At 40.2% G+C, this 19,124-nt stretch overlaps 1 protein-coding gene across 1 annotated transcript; it reads left to right on the top strand.

Annotated features, from left to right (window-relative positions):
- The first annotated feature begins 7,484 nt into the window (after positions 1–7,484).
- Positions 7,485–17,421, top strand: c36h10orf53 (chromosome 36 C10orf53 homolog). Its single transcript, XM_067972352.1, has 3 exons — positions 7,485–7,612; positions 10,925–11,044; positions 17,116–17,421. The coding sequence occupies exons 1-3, from the start codon at positions 7,519–7,521 to the stop codon at positions 17,178–17,180; spliced, it is 279 nt and encodes a 92-aa protein (XP_067828453.1). The 5' UTR covers positions 7,485–7,518; the 3' UTR covers positions 17,181–17,421.
- The last annotated feature ends 1,703 nt before the right edge of the window (positions 17,422–19,124 follow it).

Genomic DNA, 19,124 nt, shown 5'->3' with positions numbered 1-19,124 from the left:
AATCAAGAGTGTCCAGTAGCTGAAAAGGATGAGAACATCCTCTCAGTAAAACACTGTGATTTTAAACCGAGAAAATCAATTCCAGTACACCACTGATTGCTAATACCTGTAAGATGGACAGACACAAAAGTATATTGGGTGCATCAGTTTTAAACCTTTTTTCTCTCAATATTGAAGAAAATTTGGAATTTGGTAATTGAGATCAAATTGAGGACCTAAACAGTTTTAGTATCTATCTTCAGCACCCAGGAAAAAAAGTATGAAAATCACGGGTAAGGGGTCCTAAAGCCAAAACTAATATGCAGCTAATTTCTATACAATGGAAGTTAAGTTTGTGGAAAAATTTCACAGATGATGGCTGAGGCAAGTGACTGGGTATAGTGCAATGTTCTGCAACAAATCACATGAAATTCATAGCAATGCATGCAGCACAATTTACTGCCCAACTTCCATAACAGTAAAAATGCCTGTTTATGAGCAAATTTGAGCAATAGCAAATCTCTTGCACTAACATGAGCTTAGATACCTAACTTACATTTTCATGCTGACCTATCCTCCCTTCATGGATTTCCCCACAGAATACCTTGCTATCTGAGAGGCTGGTTCCTGTTGCAACTAGGTAATCAACCCCTGGACGTCAAGGGCAAAGAAAGGAGTGCTAAGAATGTATAAGTATGACTGTTGTGGGAAATCACCACTCGGAGTCAGACTTAAAGATTCAACATGCAGTTTATTGAACAAAGCTTTGGGAGAAGTGCTTGGCACTCCGCAGTGCTCGCAGTCAACTTCTCAATTTTAAAATGGTCGCTGAGCTTCTTTTATACATTCCAAAGAGTCAACAAGTACAGACATTTAGCAGTTATTACATTATCAGCCTTGGTTAGTTACACATTAGCCAATTATTCCCCCTAGCAACAATTGACCTCCAATCACATTCCTTTTAAAAACAACTGTTATCAAGAACATATTGTTTCGGTTCCGCTTTATCTTAAGCTGACCATCTGAAGGTCTGGTTTTTGTCTGTTTCGTAGTTTTTATACAATAACAGGATGTAGCTCAAGGTTGCCTAAATCAGCACATTTTAATGTCTTTCCACAGAGTCCATTTTGTTCCAAGTAATCATCTCACTTTTACTCCAACAATAACAAATTGGCGTAGTCGGCAGGATCTCACTGCTGGTGAGTTGATCGGTTGGCCTCGATCGGCGAACTGGAGTAAAGATTATTGAACTGTGGGAGTCAGACTGAGCCAACAATGCAGTTAAAAACAGGTGAAAATTAGGGGAATTTATGGGACTATCGGATAGAAACAGGAATTGATTGCTTGTGCTGATCGACTAAGGACAAGGAAGTGCCTGTCTCAAACGCGCAGCCTTAGACCGGTTGTTAAGAGGGGAAATCCCCCACGTGATGGTCAGGACCATAAAGTGGGTGTAGAGGCATAAAGGCACTTAGGATCGTGAAGCACAAGTAGTAAGGACCATCCGGCATCAAACTCTGTAGAGGCGAACAAACGCAGAGATAGTTAGAGTATAAGAATTCGCGGATGTGTACTGTCTGAAGTTTTAAGCGGTGCGGTAAGGAGCTGATCACCCTGACCCAGAGCCGGACTCCGGTGGAGGAAACACGTTGCTGAGACGGTAATCGTGGCCGTGAGTATAAACAGAAACCCCAACGAGGGGGCTTAGAAGCCTGCAAGATGACAGGTAGGGAAACTAAGTGGGGACCTGCGGGTTCCCTTATTGATAAATATATGACAGACAGACACTCGTTGATTAAGAAGATGCAAAGGGATGGCTGGGATGTTTCTCAGACCTTAGAACAACAGAGAAAGTGGGTAGATGGGGAAAAGAAAGACAAAACAAAAAAGGCAGGGGTATTATTAGTACATCAATTAGCTGGACTAATGGGACAAGTAGCCGCTTCCACTAAAAAGTGGAACGAAGACAAGGACAAAATTAAGAAATTAGAATCTAGGGTAAGGGAATTAGAAAAAAGGAATCAATTAAAATGTTTAAAAGACAGAGACCCGGAAAAGAAAGGTTCTTTTGTTTTCAGTGTACTGTCTCTTTAAAAAGCCTGTCCTTATTGTGAGTGTTTTCTGTCGGTGTTGTGGGCCACGCCCCCTTCTTACTGCGTCTTACATGTTTTCTTCTTTTGTGTAATGTATCTATTTTGTCTTGTGTTTAATTCTGATATTGCTGAATTAAAATTGGAGTTATTGAGGTTAAGTGACCTATTAAATTCTGGTTCTTATAAAATGTGAGCATGTCAAATTCCAGACATGGGATCTTCTAAAAAAATTGGCATTTTGAATTTTTATCTTGTGATTGGCTGTGGTTAAAAAAAAATTAACGGGACAGATAAAAAAAAGCTATCTGGTATCACCGTGATAGGAAAAGTCGGAAAGCTGGAACAGCTCGGAGAGTTGGTTATAATCATACCCACTAAAAGTATGTGAAAAAAAAATGAATTGGACAGCAAATTATAAAACTTACGAAGCAATGTGAAAATTGAGGGGAACCTAAACAAAAGTTGATCACAACAATCTGGAAATACTAGACTAACTATAAACTAAAATGTACGATGGGAGATGTTATTTCCCAGTATGAATTTTTTTTAAAAAAAGAATTTATGTGAAAATTACGTTGATGTATGCTGAGAACGCTGCGTGAATCTGATATCTGGCTCCGTCGTTTTGTTAAAAAAAAAGTTAACCCCTTCCAAGGACACCGACATCTGTTTTCAATTCACCAAGCAACAACCTTTGAATTGTAAAAGAAAAGATAAAGTGCAGATTTAAAGAATTACAAGTTACAGTTGCAGGATGATCTCTGGTTATCATATTGGATTTTAATTGTCGTCTGAAAGACAAGATTAGGTTATAAATTAATTTGATCTTCGAAGCATTTTGTGCTATTGTGATTGATTCTTCCTCTACCCCTTAAGGTTTTTAGCAAAAAAAAGAGACGGTGATAATGATCATATTGGATTTTAATTGTCGTCTGAGAGATAAGATTAGGGAAAAGGCTGTTTGCAAAGCTAAAGCAGAGTCTGAAAAGAAAGTAAAGAAGCTGCAAGCAAACAAGTTGGTTAATAAGAAACATTGGAGAAAACACTATGATTAAAATAAATCTCAAAAATAGTGTGCAAAATATATAGTGTAAAGCAATCCACAAATGTGAGAAGTGAAAAAAAAGCGTGAGGAGAAAATGTGAAGCCAAAATCAATTTGCTGAGTGTCTGGCGGGGTGTGGTGGAATGTGGAAACTTAATCTCAGAGGGAGGAGTATCAAATTACTGCTACCACGAGATCCAGTTAATGTTAACCCCTTCCATCCCAAGAAGCCAGACTGTCATGCCAAGAGCAGTTCAAACAGATAGAAATGACCCAATCGGTTGAGAACCGTCTGAGGCTTGCCCAGAACACAGGTGAACATGAGGCAACAATTGGTATAGGTTATATTATTAAAATTGACCCAATTACTCGGAAATGCCAAAGGCTACAATTGACTGAGATATAAGTTTCCACACAGACAATGCTACAGTGAAAAAAAATTGATAAGAAAGGAATGTAAAACAAATCGTATGAAGAGAAAGCATAGGTTGGACAATTGGAAGTCCATTACTTGAGCTATGTACTGACACAGGGTACTAAACGCCTATCAGTTTTACCCCGCCACAGTATGATAAGGAAGTTCGACAAGTTCTGGGGCTATTCACGAATAGTAGCTCCAATACAAGATCTGACCAAAGAGGGAAGACCTTCCCTGACAAATTATATAACTCGCATTGAGAATGCTAAGAAAACTCAACAATTATATCAACACCTCCTAACTCAAGTGTTAAAACAAAGCGCGACATGGAATGGAGGTGGACATCGTAAAAGAGATAGACAAATATGGAGACGTAAAGATCTGTGATAAGTGATATAGCAACTGCCTTTAATACGGGTGCTTCAGTTGTTAACACCATTGATTTGGCAACATTAGATCAAAAGATCAGAGATTTAGGGTCTCGCATTAAAGATATATTTAAAAATAAATGAAAATACAGATAAGGAATTGTCTGAGGATCAAATGCTGACCATATATTTGCAAAGGATAGCTACAGTGCTAGAAACACATGCCCAAACCATTAATAAATTAATAAAAGAGGAATATAACATATCTTAGCAGGCGGCTGCTAATGACATCTGCAGTACATATGGTAACTGGATTGTGGAACAGACACGAGAGAACCTAGCCCAGATACAGGCAGGGGAAGTACCCTTATGAATAACAAATCAACAAACTGAGGGTGAACCTGACCTGTGGGCATGATGGAGGTGGTCCCTCCAAGCGGCTGTTAGCAAACAAGAACATCACCCCTTGCCAATTCAGGGCAATGCTGCGGGTGTACCCCATTCAAGTGGAGTGCAAACCTGACAGAGGAGGGCTCCTAGGGTTGGTACTAGTAATACTGGTGATGGCACCCGAAACCCAGGGACGAGAGGTGTAACAAGTACAGAATATTGGGGTAGTGAAGTACGGAATGCACATATCCCATCACAATATGTTACCATATGCTGAAAAAAAATTAAAGGGAATTTGGCTGGAACAAAATTAAAGGGATGTGTTACTAGACATGCTGTCACTGTATGTCCACATAGTGTTGGACACAGTCCAGAAGCACGGGGTGGGATCATTTACAACAGAAATGCATATGTGCAGCCCCAACAGCCGAATAGCATAACGACAGGGCACTTTGCACCCAAAATTAGAACCTCTGGGGACAGTCGGAAGTCCACAGCCCACTTAGACCAAAAGAGCAAATGGCTCAGATAGGTAGGTGATGCCGACAAAATAAGGACATTAGATAAGGCCATGTGAGGTCACCCCGGGTTGTTGGAGGTTAAGATTGAAAGACTGAAATGAAACAATGCAATGCTAACATTGAAAAAGGGACATCTACCCTTTCGAATCATGCATGGAAACAGTATAAAATGAAGGACAACATCCCTGGGATAGAACTCTCTTCTAACCCTTGCTCAGTTTGTTTTACCAAGGTATGAACCTAAAAGGAATTTTCCTGTCGGCTGAACAGGAGGGAATGTAAGAAAAGCACTATACAAACTTCTGCATTATTGTAAACCTTATGTTAAAGTAAAATATACGTTAGTTAGCTGTGAATAAAGGGCTTGCTGTCTTTATCAAACAAGCTTTTTACGACCTTGTAAAAGAGCAGGCCTCTGTGGCTGATAAGCACCCAGAGGCCATTAATCATTAGGGAGGTGGCAGTATCACTGGAGGAATGTACAAGGGAGTTATTTGAAAGTTTATTATGCTTGGTTATCGGATGTTTTAATATCTGCTGTAAAGTCATGATGGCTCGAATTGTGCCAGGAGCCAGTGTGGTCACCGAAGAAGAACATCTAATGGGGACACCCGAAGACATCTATCTGTGACGTGTAACCTGTGAGTTACGGGTTAGGCATACGCACAGAACATCACGGAAGGTAGATACCCGAAAAGGCTGTGTATTGAGTGCTGGACCAACGTTGCAAGAACTCTATCATTATTGGTCTAGATGATTATTAAGCCATAATCATGACCAAAAGGGGGAATTGTTGGAGTAAATGTGAGATGGTTACTTGGAACAAAATGGACTCTGTGGAAAGACATTAAAATGTGCTGACTTAGGCAACCTTGAGCTACATCCTGTTATTGTATAAAAACTACGGAACAGACAAAAACCAGACCTCCAGATGGTCAGCTTAAGATAAAGCGGAACCAAAACAATATGTTCTTGATAACAGTTGTTTTTAAAAGGAATGTGATTGGAGGTCAATTGTTGCTAGGGGGGAATAATTGGCTAATGTGTAACTAACCAAGGCTGATGATGTAATAACTGCTAAATGTCTGTACTTGTCGACTCTTTGGAATGTATAAAAGAAGCTCAGCGGCCATTTTAAAATTGAGAAGTTGACTGCGAGCACTGCGGAGTGCCAAGCACTTCTCCCAAAGCTTTGTTCAATAAACTGCATGTTGAATCTTTAAGTCTGACTCCGAGTGGTGATTTCCCACAACAATGATGATGCAGGGCTATGTCTCTCTGACAAGAAAACTGCACATAATTTGGGAAATCAGCAACTTCTTGTTACAATTGAACAAAGGGGGAGGGAGGATGTGGCACGGAATGAATAGTGCAGACCACCATCTCTCAAAATGTCGCCCATGGACAACGAGGTACTTTCAAACGAATGTTAAAATATACATATTAATTCATTACTTACATTTACAAATGTATAATATAGGAATGTTGTATCTAACAAGAAAATTTCATCAACTCATCTCTGGATTTAAAAAGGTAGTAATGACTATAGTAAAGATAAAAGAACACAAACAGATTACATTTGAGGCCAAATCACACCACTGATATATGGAGAGAAACTCTTTGCTTATACTGGTAATGAGGAATAGAATATACTGAACTCTTTATGGCACATCTTAGAATATTTTTGCAAAAGACTGACATTCATTGCAGACCACACTTGTGTTTCCAACATTTCCTGTTTTAACTGTGAATCATACCATACAATCATATCAGACTCAGTTCATTCCAACTTCAGATAATAGACGAAAATCATATTCGTATAAGCAATACAAATGGAAGCCACTACTGTTAGACAAGAAGGCAAGAGATCCATTCTTGGAACTTGGAACTAAACAACCTGTACAGACCATCACTGACCACAGAAACGGAGATGCTCCTCACAAACAAAACAGCAGTGGAGGCCTTCAGTCTCCTAAACCACTCTAAATTACGATATTGACTATGAGGCACCAATCCATAGGAAAGGCTAAGTGATGCTCTTCCATCAATGGACTGCCGCACAATGAAACATTTGGGGGGTATTGCACACAATGGTGAAAAGCTAAAAACTCATTACACCATTAATCTAATTTCAACAGCCACCAAACCAAAACCTGGAAGGAAAAAAGTCAAATACAAGACACAAAAATGTCCAAATTGGTTTGGTGGCCAAATTTGATAAGAGGAACTACATGCCGAATCCTACACACAATAGTTTCTCAGCCTTTATAAACAGTAACGGTATACCCATAAACATTGACCCAATCCCACTGTCTGGGACGTATGTGTGTCGTTACAGCCAAAGTGCTGAAAAATCGCAAGGACTTTATAAAACAAAGCATCAAACCACTATCAGCTCAAACTAAGAGTTAGCTTTCAAACAGCAGCGAAGAAAAAATGTTGCTAATCTGCCAGGTGAAGCAGTGGAGAGATTGGAAGAGATGCAAGGTTGGAAGAGTTGGAAGAGTGACTCAAGATCTTCGGTGGAACTCATGGCTTTTCCTGGTCTTTGTGACTGTTCTAAATGTTACCTTTTAAGGTGAGCTGACACTTCCCTCCGGAAGTTTACATCAAGTGTGACTTTCATGAGTGAGTTCACTTCCTTAGTAACGGTTTGTATTGTTGTCAGGAGCGAGAGTGGGGTTTGGGAAGGTTGAGTTAACGGGATGCCGCGGGAAGCTCAGGTGACCATTCTCTATGGGCCGTACGAATCGTGCGGGGTGGTGGATTTCAGGACGTTCCGGTTGCAGGGGTTGCAGGGTAAGAGAGGGCAGAATTTCAGACCTTACTAAGCTCTGCCAAGGTCAGACCTGCGGCGTTATTCACTCTTTAACCCACCCATCGGGCGAACAAACATCCAAAAACCCCGAGGTGGATGCACACCCTATTGGCAGATTATTTTCAAACACATGGTATCTTTCTAAACTTGGCAGATTTCGGTGGAATTCCTACACGTGACTGTTTTTTTTTTGGGGGGGGTGGGACATATTCCTCAGTAAGAGCAACGCTGAGGTATAAATGTATATGTTCGTTTACAGGAGAACCCGAGAGTTGGAAGATGTGTGAACGCAGCAAACAAGAGTCAACAATTCACCACGACTGGGATCCCAAAATAAAAGGCTGTAGAAATCCAACAGTGCATGATTCACACTCTGTAAGTTTAGTTGTAAACAATTTTACAACACCAAGTTATAGTCCAACAATTTTATTTGAAAATGTCTTGACATTCATCTGAGGAAGGAGGAAGCCTCCGAAACCTTGTGATTTTCAAATAAAATTGTTGGACTATAACTTGGTGTTGTAAAATTGTTTACAATTGTCAACCCCAGTCCATCACCGGCATCTCCACATCGTAAGTTTAGTGTCAGAGCGAAGCTGAAGTGGCTTCACTAAACTTGGAGTGTGAATCGGGTGTCAAGGCCTGAACTGACTCCAGAGGAGTCACTCACCCAAGTGAGACCAGCGACTCCACAGAGTCTCACTCCCAATATGTCCAGTTGAGCCTTGACACCGGGTTCAGACTGCATTTACCACTGCACTGTTGGTGCCAAGTGAAATCACTTCACACCGATACTACAGTGATAGTGTCAATACAACAATAAACAATTTCCCTCGTGAAATCATTACTGGTCAATTTTTTATAGCAATTATATTCGTTGGTTACAACAGCCTGTCATACATTATATTCATAATATATATTTTAGTAGGTTGCACATCATAGGTATGCAAACTGGGGCCCTAGATCTCTGGGTCCATGAGGGATCTCCAGAGGCCTCTGTTGGCTTCAGATTTCAGTTGGTCTATCATCAAACTTGTTTGTGTTGGTTTATTAGCATGTTATTTCTCTCGCTCCATACTACCAAAGCCAATTTCTGCAATTATAACATTGTTTACTTTGGATAGCTGACACTGTCTTTTGAGAGATTAGGCCCTGAGCCTCTAGGAGTATGCCATTACTTGCAGGAGTTCCCACACATTAAAGTTTGAAAATCACAAGTGAGTGTGCTACAGACCAATAGCGAGTGAACAAAGTGACATGTGGCGGGGCCCACAAATGATTGTGCGGAGTGGTGATAGTGTTAGGATGCGCTGTTACACTTGTCCAGCTGAAGTCATTTAAAGGGACACTTTCTTCATAAAAAGATTCAACAACCTATTTGTGTTTGCAATTCATTGTACAATGACAAATTACTGCATTGGGCACCTGTCATTTAAAAAAAATGTTCTTAGGCTGTGGACAACATAATATTTATTACTCATTGTTGCCCTGAGGCCATTAGAGTCACATGTAGGCCAGATCAAGAAAGAATGGCAGGTTCCCTTCCCTGAAGGACATGTGAACCAGTTGGATTTTTAACATCAATCCAGCAGCTCCTGTGACAATTTTATTCCCTGGTGGTAGATTTATTGTGTTCAGTTCCACAACTTGCCATGAGGGGTTTTGAACTCATCAACATTTGAATTGCTAGTCCAGAACCGTAACCACTAGGTTACCATATGCATTCATGATGACAAAAAACGATTGTGTTTTTACAACAATCGGCTTTCATGGTTATTTTTCTGGGTTGCTAGTCCAGTACCATTACCACTCGGCTACCATATCAAGAGTAAAGCGTCAGCCTTAGCTTGGTGCTGGCACTCTTGCTTCTGGGTCTGATGGTTGTGGGTTTGAACCCCATTCTAGAGACTTGAGCACATAATCTTTACTGACAGTTCAGTGTAGCACTGAGGAAATGCTGCACCTTTGCAGATGCTGCCTTTCAGATGTGATATTAAACTGAGGGCCAGTCTCCCCATTTCGGTGGATATAAAAGAACGCACGGCACTATCGAAGAAGAGCAGGTGAGTTCCTCTAGTGTGCGGGCCAATAGTTATCACTCAACCAACAGATTCTCTGATCATCTATCTCATTGCTGTTTGCAGGACCTTGCTGTGAGCAAATTGGCTTACTAGCTGGATATTTTATCTAATTATGTTAGTCCTTTATTTACTGAATACGACTATAACTTTAAATTTATTCCTTTCATCTTTATTCCCTAAACTGTTTTTTTTAGTCTGTCAGTTTCAAATGTCTTGTATTCCAAAATATATCTCGAGACTACTGAAGCTTAATTCATAGCTACTTCAGGGAAAAAAATCTTTGTAATTGTCAGTGCAGAAATTCTCCTAGCATCTGTATCCCAGCACTTTCTTTAATCCATCTATATCTTGTCAGTCGATGGTTGCTGAGTGCTCTCTCACTTCTGATTTGATGTATTTTTTTAACAACACAGTGAAGTTTAATTTAATGACATTGATCTAAATTCTGTACTTCTGGTGTATGACAACACTGGAAGGCTGTGCAGGAGAATTCTGCTCAGTAAAGAAAAATTGGAGATGATGGCTGAGGACATTGGCAGAGAGGAGACGGTTACCAAAATTCCTGAATATTTGGAACTCTTCTGGGAAACAGATGTAGTGGGGACTATTTTAATCTAACCCATCCATTGGGAAATCCAAGGGACCGGGTGCAACACTGGTTTTACACGCCATCCAATTTTACTCTCCATTGAAGTCGATGGAGTTAGGTTAAAATTACTCCCAATAAGTCACATTAAAATTTTCAGTTATTAAAGGAAAGAGATACATAGTTTAAGAGGTTATATTCCTCAACAATATTTACCAGCTGATCTCGTGTTATGTTCAATGATGGTCTTGAGTCTGGACAATGGTTGCCAAATTTTTCTGTTCACCTGTATCTTGCAGGCTCAGGGATTGCCTGTGGGGAAGTTGTGTAAAAAGGTACTCGGGCTAATTAAAGCTTAACTATTTCTTCCCTTCAAAGTTTTTCTAGATTGGTAGCTGTTTGGCTTCTTTCCTCTTACCTCATCATTCATTCCAGACTAAATCAAGGTCAGAAAACAGCAGTAAATAAATGTTTCTTTCTCTTTTTTTGGGAAGATTTTTAAATTGCAATTTGTTTGGTGTTTTATACAAAGTATGATGTCTGAAGTGTGATGGTTGCAGTATGACGGATGTTCCCAAAATGTTTAAATAAAAAATAGATTTAATTGAGTTTTCCATCTTTTGAAGCTGCTCTGGAGGCCGATGGTCACACATGGATCCAAGAACAATGTCTGGACTGGAACAGCGTGGAACTTATTGTGAAAGGAGAGTCTGTTTTCAAGTGTAACATAACACATCTTGATTTTGGTAAGCAATTCTCACAATTATTTTATATGTAACACTGTAATGAAAAATTTAGACCAACAAAAAATACTTCACATTTTCTATTTTCAGAGAATTAGCCATGAGAATTCTGGGGACTGACTGGAGTTAGATAGTAGTTCATACAGTTATGCTTGAATTATACAAACAGGAGGCCATTGAATAAACACAGTTATTTGGACTCTTTATTCCTCTCTCACCTTCCCTGCATTCACTCGAGTTTTCCTAATGTATACTTTGTCACGTGCTGTTGTAGTTCCACATACCTCGTTAATATTGGGCTTCAATAGGCCTCTTTTGGATCTCTTCAGCTTAACCTTGTCAAGACTCATCACAATATCTCCTGTCTTAATTTATGTAGCTTGACGTTACTGTTTCAATTTTATCTCAGATGTTTGACTGTTACAAACTTGAATCTACCAATGAGCTTTTTAAAAAATTCTTCTTTCTTATATTTGTATTTTTGCTTGTGTTCCTCCCTCACATAAGTGGCTAATAAAGCTGTAAAAAATATATTTATTTAATAGGCAGTGTCTTTGCAGGACTGACGTAATTAATAGCACCATCTTAAAACATTTTACGGCAAATCAGATTTTAGCTAAATCCTAAAGTGCATTTCCCTCATCAATCAAGCACTGGGTTCACAATTGAGCATGCAAAGGTTAGAGGGAGCTGTCTATGTGTCTTACTGCCTTAATACCTCGTCATTATAATTGAACCAAACTTTCCAAATGGCTCCCTCTGATCAGACGCTGGCTTTCCTTTGAGAATGGACACTGATTTTAATTTGATGCTACAATCCTCCATCTGTGTTTGAAGAGACAGTTAGCTCCAACAAATTTGAGAATGTGGTAAAACCAATTCAAAATGCAGACCTTTCAGTTCACAAGATCACAAGATAATTTGAATGACGGCGCATTTGATCTCACCCATCTGGTATACCTACCCTGGCATCTCCTCATTGCAGCATCTTTAAATTAATCTAATGTCATAACTTCAGTTTAATTATAGTTATGGACGAGTGGAACGTCTTCCTTTTGTATGAAAAAAACATTTTCTGTGCCAGTTTACCAACACTCTAAGCTGGATATAAATTTTGAGAGTGACTTATTTTGAGCATCTATGAAAGTTTGACATTTCCCCTCGTCTTTCTCCTTTATAGTTCAGGTCCTTTCCTCATTTTCCTTCCTTGGGAAGAAATGCTTAGCCTCTGGTCAACATCCCACAGTGAAATTACCAGCTTAGTATGTAGAATTCCAGAGTGCTGCCCATTGCATTGCCCCATAGTTACACTATATTCTAATTCAATCATATTTGAATGCAACAAAACCAGAGTTTGCCAGCTACAGAAAAAATAATCAACAAATGCTACAAATTTCACATTCGTATTCTTTCTCGTATGCTCATTGTGACTGGGTTCAATTCAGATTAAATGGAATCCTGTATGATAAGCAAATGGAAGAGTACAAAGCCCTGTACAATGTGGAAGTGAGCAACTATGTTCCAGAACTTACTGGACATGCATCAGGATGTCACAATGTAATTTTTGTGAGTGGCAAGCAGTTTTAGAGATAGAGGCCGAGAAATTGGATTGCGCCCAAATCAGGGCTTGATTCAGGTGCAACGTACGCTGCACCTGCTTGATGAGGCCGGTGGCAGGACCACCGAAAATCGGTCCATCGGCCTCGTTTGTTTAATGCCAGCGAGTTGTGGTCACCAGATGCGACCCGAGGCAGCTCGCTGGTTCCGGGGGGGTGGAGGAAGCAGCAAGAGGAGCTAAGTTGAGTCCAAGAGGGGAGGCAGTCAGGAGGGGAGGCACTCGGTGGTCTGGAGGAATTTAAAAAAAAACTTGGTGGTGGCCTCCTGCAGTCCCTTTGAGGACCACTGATTAGGCTGCATGTTGACCAAGTAATCCTGAATGCAGCAGGCCCGATGCTATTTGTGATTCCGACGCTATTCAGGTGCGGGGGGTTGGTCCCCTAAAATGATCTCTTTGCACCCATTTTCTGACCGGAATACAGGCCCAGCAAGGTCCAATTTCACCCTGAGAGATTTACCATCAAAATAAAGGTAGTAAATAAGGTCCTAGTCTCCCCAGCCTCTTGTTGACTGTTAGTATCTAAAAAGGATTAGTGAGGCAAAGTAGCAGCATCATGTGAACACACATATAACTAACCATAAAATTAACTTTCTAGCAGCCATGTGGTTGCAGGATTCATAGGTACCTGAACCACCTTTGCTGATGAAACTATCTCCTTACTCATTTACATACATTAATATATTAGCATTTTCTTGTTCATGGCTGTCTCAAAGGGCTCACGAGTCAGGGATTAAGAGGATAACCTTGGTCTCCGAGAAGTCATCCATGCATCCTTCCTAGTGCATCAAATAATGATGGCATTATAGGTTGACATAAAATGAAGGTGTTATGACTGCTACCAGAGAGGAGTGTATTAATTAACATGCATAGTATGGCCACATACCAGCTGCATTCCAGCCAACTCAACACAGACCAAATCTGGGGGTGAATCTGGGATCTTCCTTGCCTGTATGCCTCAGTTCCGCACTGGGCACATTTACTGAATGACTCCTTGGGGAGCATCAAGAGCTTCAACATCATTTTGGCTCTTTTTTTGGGTGCTTATTTTATTGAAACTGAACACTGAGGATCTTATCAAGGGACATGGTTGATGGAATTGCTCATTCTGATGCTTTGAGCCGAATTGATACCAAGAAAGACAGTCATTAACCCAGGGTGCCTCAGTAATTGTCATTTCAACTACACATGTTGATTCAGCTCCCTTACACAGTCAGGTTCAGTGCCAGTTCCTTAATTACACTGAAAGCACTCGTTATTTAGAACAAAAATATTGAAAGAATTAACACAGATAAATAACACAAATGAACAGCAAAATAACCAAATGGGCTGATAATGTGGTCCAAGTGTGTATGGCCACAATACTGCCCTACATTCTGGGGCATCATCACATAGTGGAAGTGGAGGACTCCTTCATGTTTCGGGCTGCTTTCCATATTATTCCAAAGGGAAACTGATGAAGATACTAACTGTAGCAACTAATGCATCAGTGATGTGCATGTGTGCTGAAGGTTGGCAGATGTGGCAGAGATCTCCCACAGCTCCTTAAGAGTATTAAAGCCCAATGAGGCAGTTACCTTCACAGCCACTCACTGTGCTGCCCCCGTCATGGAAGTGATTCCCAGGTCTGACTTCAGGAGTTTGCATAGTTTTGTGATGTGCTCCTTCAGGAATCATAATCTCTACATGCAGGTGTATTTGACATGTTCTGGTATGATAGTCTAGCCCTGTACACGTAGCTGCGGGTGCAAGATTGGATCTTAATTGAGTGTGAACGGTGCAAACGCATCCGTCTGTCATGCCTCCTTCTCGTTGTCCACAACATGCAAATACAGAGGGAGGTCAAAGGGATATCCATATAGGCAGCACTCAATGTAATATCCCCAGGGCAACAGGCAGATACAGCTTTAAGATGACAACAGTGAGTTTGTTTCTGACAAAACATAAATAGCAAAGGAACAAAGCAAATAAAAACTACACAACGAAGAATCACTAAAACAGTTTGAAAAATACACAGCACCTATTTGGACCAAGTCACTTTAAACAGTAACGCCCAACATGAAGGAAGGGGCCTCCTTTGCAGCAACCATTTTATATAGCACTAAGAGTGTAGTTCAGGCACTCCAGACATTATGAGGCATGGTCTAATTTCCATATTATTCAGCCCCTTAATGAGCACAGGGCACAACTTGTGTGGAGGCCCTCAGCGTTGGAAGTAATTCATAGTATCATAGTAGTAGTCGTATCTTAGTGTGGTACAGCACAGAGGAGGCCATTCAGCCCATCGTACCTGTGCCGGTTCTTTGAAAGAGCTGTCCAATTAGTCCCATTCCCCTGCTCTTTCCCCATAGCCCTGTAAATTTTTTCCTTTCAAGTATTCATCCTATTTCCTTTTGAAAGTTACCATTGAATCTGTTTCCATCACCCTTTCAGGCAGTGCATTCCAGATCATAACAACTCACTGCGTAAAAAAATGTTTCCTCGTGTCGCCTCTGGTTCTTTTGCCGATCACCTTAAATCTGTGTCCTCTGGTTACCGACCCTTCTGTCACTGGAAACAGTTTATCCTTATTTACTCTATCAAAACCATTCATGATTTCGAACACTTTTATCAAATCTTCTCTTAACCTTCTCAGCTTTAAGGAGAACAACCCCAGCTTCTCCGGTCTCTCCACATAACTGAAGTCCCTCATTCCTGGAACCATTCTAGTAAATCTCTTCTGCACTCTCTCTAAGGCCTTGACATCCTAAAGTGTGGTGCCCAGAATTGTAATTCTGATACATTATGGCGCACACTGCACGACAGGGGCTGAGCAGGTCTCACCATCTCACAATGCCGAGCACCATGCTCAATGTGCGGCAGTGTTACAGGTGCCAAAGGTTGATGATAATTCTTTGTAGCAGTTTTAAAAATGATATTTAATGGCACTAAATGTGTGGAGCATAAATACCAGCATAGACTTGTTGGGTCAAATGGCATGTTCTCTGTGCTGTAAATTCTATGTACGACTTTATCTCTAACACTTGAAAACAATGCGTCTTGATGGAAAATGATGGGGATTGTCTTCCCCATTTGTTGACAACCACACAGCACAATGACATAGATTGCATCAAAGGTAGCATGCACCACTTGTACATGGTGAGAAATACAGTTCTTCTCCCTCCAAAGAAATTTGCCAATCATTTTGATGACAACACTACCTCTTTTAAGTTTCACTGTCATATTATTTGTAGTGTTTCACTGTAAGTAGTTCTCAACTTTTTGTCAATGAAGGAACCTTGCAGTTACAGATGATCCCAACCAAGTGATTGTCACTCAAATCCACCTAACGCAGTTGGCTTGAGATTTGTCAGTTTGCAGCTGGCATAGTGCGGGGACATGCAACAGTGGAGTTACTCTCCTTAGGGACTGAATACTGAACTTATCCCATTTTTTAGGTCAAACAATTTCTAAGAGCTGGAAGTTAATCCCTATGGGCACCATGTGTTGCAATAGCTTGGATCTTTGTAGCTGTCGGTTCAGCTCATCCCATTATTTATGACTTTCAAATACTCCTGATAATTCAAAGTTGTTTTTTTTCCATTAAAAAGAAAACTGAATCATCTAGTAATTTGAATTAACCAATGTAAATAACATAGGAAAGTGGGAATTTAGTGCAAAAAAAGTGATTTATCAGCTCATTTGAATTAAGAGTAGACTGTATTTTAAAATTTGTAAATATAGTGACTTGTACCTTCACTCTGTCTCCCAATTTCCTGTTCATTTTACAGAACCAGCACAAATTGTGTAACAATTATATTTATAGAGCTGTACCAGATAGTTGAGAAAAAATATTAAATCCAAAAGAAGTGACCTGGACTAGATTATTGAATGATTCCAAATATTGGCCTAATTTCAACCAGTTCAGATGTGGTTTACACGGCCTGCTCTTGTTGAGGAACCAAATGCACAGCCGGTTTTGCTGTGACACTAAAAAAATTTGCAGCTCAATCATGTCAGTGGCAAGACATGACTGTGAAAAGTGGTTTGTGATCATGGTTTGTCGGCATTGGTTTTAGTGGGTTGTCTCTGGTGACCTTGTTGGGGTTCGAGAGGGAAAGAAAAGAAAGAGGGTATATATCTCCCGTGGTTCAGTTGTGGATAAGTAGCCAAGTGGACCAGTCAAATACAGGCTCCCTCATGTTTACTGAACAATTTGAACTTTGGATTTAGTCTTAATTTATACAGATACTTACTTACCTGTAATATTAATTAGCTATAATATTGATTACATGTAGCTACGTTCACTTTCTACGCTGTACAAATATATAGCTGGCAGAAACGAGATTTAGAAAATATATTCCATAAATAACTGCATTAATGTAACGAAGATCATTTAAAACAGTTTCTCAGTGTGATAAATGTTAGAAATCTATATACTGAGCTTGTACACTACTTTTTCTTGTTGCTTCATTTTTAGGAGGTGATGGGAAACTGGACCCAATTTGCAAGGATGCAGTGAGAGCAGTGAGAAATGCCTACTGACCAGTTGACAAATTGCACTGTAGTTTGTATTCTCACTTCCTTACAGGGAGATGAAATGTTGCTTCCAGCCATCTTACTGCAAGCATGTTTGTGCCTGGTCTCATTTTCTTATTTCTGCTAATGACATGGACTCTTCTCCAGGGATTAGCAGTATGTTGCAGCATTCCACAGCTGAGCCTAATTTAATAGCTGTGCATTTTACTGTTTAGTAATTTTAATAGAATAAAATCAAATCATTTCATGCGTTTACTATGGTCACATTATTCTTCTTGCTCGTAAGTGAAATTGCACTGTGCATTTAACCATGCTGCATTCTCAATAAAATATGAAGCCATGGGCTTTTTTTTTGGCTTTCCCAAGGTTTAGAAAATGTATGATTGTACCATGGAAAGAGAAAACATTAAGGGGGTGTCAATGAAAAATAACGGATAACCAGTACAGCACAATAATGGAAAGATATTCTCTCCATTCAAAAGCTTTGAAAGGAGAGAGTAGAATTTTTTCTTGCACAAGACACAAGGGGCTTTGTGAGTCATAGATCTGAGACTTCCTGTAGCTACCTGTATTATTAAGCATCTGCATGGGCAGCAAGATAATCTACTTTTACTGTTGGGAAAGGAAGAGGAACTGAAGCATGGCAGTTCGTAAACAAACACAATCCCACCTGGATCTATGTATATTATCCTTGTGTATTGTGATGGAGTTGGGAGGAGACATATGTTAAGTTGCTCATAGTATGACAAGACCTGGTTCATTAAATGGCTGAAAATTTCCTCATTCAGCCGAATCATTTATTGGAAATTAAATCGGAGGAATCTAAATTCAAAGTGAGAGAAATATAAAAGTTGTTAATCGAAACAAGCCAGCCATTATGAGGACTGCAATTTAAGTAGTGCACACAGAAAGGAAATGGGTACACAATCATATAATTAGAAATAAGCTATATCTCCGTCACACTGTCAGTTATTTTATTAAATTGTTCTGGTGAGAGATATTGATTTCTCACAATAATTCAGTTATTTTCGTGCCTCAGCCATGACTGTCACTGAATATGTATTTATCACCCCAGAGTCACATTTCACCAGTTCTCAGCCAGATACTACTACTACTACAACAACTACAACTCGCATTTATATAGCACCTTTAACGTAGTAAAATGTTGCAAGGTGCTTCACAGGAGCATTATCAAACAAAATTTGACACCAAGCCACACAAGGAGCTTTTAGGACAGGTGACCAAAAGCTTGGTCAAAGTGGTAGGTTTTAAGGAGCATCTTAAAGGAGGAGAGAGAGGTAGAGAGGGCAGAGAGGATTGGGGAGGGAATTCTAGAACTTAGGGCCTAGGCAGCTGAAGGCACGGCCGCCAGTGGTGGAGCGATTAAAATCAGGGATGTGCAAGAGGCAAGAATTGTAGGAGCGCAGAGATCTCGGAGGGTTGTGGGGCTGGAGGAGGTTACAGAGATAGGGAGGGGTGAGGCCACAGAGGGATTTGAAAACAAACATGAGAATTTTAAAATCGAGGCGTTCCAGGACCGGGAGCCAATGTAGGTCAGCGAACACAGGGGTGATGGGAGAATGGGGCTTGGTGCAGGTTAGGATATGGGCAGCAGAGTTTTGGATGAGCTCAAGTTTATGGAGGGTGGAAGATTCTATGGGAGGCCGGCCAGGAGAGCATTGGAATAGTCCAGTCTGAAGGTAACAAAGGCTTTTAGATGGAGGAAAACTGGCAAGACCAGATCAGCGTTGTAGAAACACAACTTTTCTCAGCCAGCAATAGTGTTGGTTCCAATCACCCAGTTCAAGGAATAAACAGAACGCTGAGGAAGGGAGAAGTGGAGAGCATGGTTTTAAAATACTTTTTTTTTGAGTATAGTGTCATTTTTATTTTGACTTTGTAAACAAACTGTTTACAAAATAGTACAAAATAACATACGGATTGAGGAAA

The sequence above is a fragment of the Heptranchias perlo genome, chromosome 36, assembly GCF_035084215.1.
Source record: "Heptranchias perlo isolate sHepPer1 chromosome 36, sHepPer1.hap1, whole genome shotgun sequence".
Taxonomy (NCBI): domain Eukaryota; kingdom Metazoa; phylum Chordata; class Chondrichthyes; order Hexanchiformes; family Hexanchidae; genus Heptranchias; species Heptranchias perlo.
This window is presented reverse-complemented; position numbering and strand designations above follow the sequence as displayed.

Coding starts and splice junctions, on each gene's coding strand:
- c36h10orf53 (XM_067972352.1), top strand. CDS start 7,519: ATGCCGCGGGAAGCTCAGGTGACCATTCTCTATGGGCCGTACGAATCG. Junction 7,613..10,924: donor CCGGTTGCAGGGGTTGCAGG/GTAAGAGAGGGC, acceptor CATCTTTTGAAG/CTGCTCTGGAGGCCGATGGT. Junction 11,045..17,115: donor CATAACACATCTTGATTTTG/GTAAGCAATTCT, acceptor CTTCATTTTTAG/GAGGTGATGGGAAACTGGAC.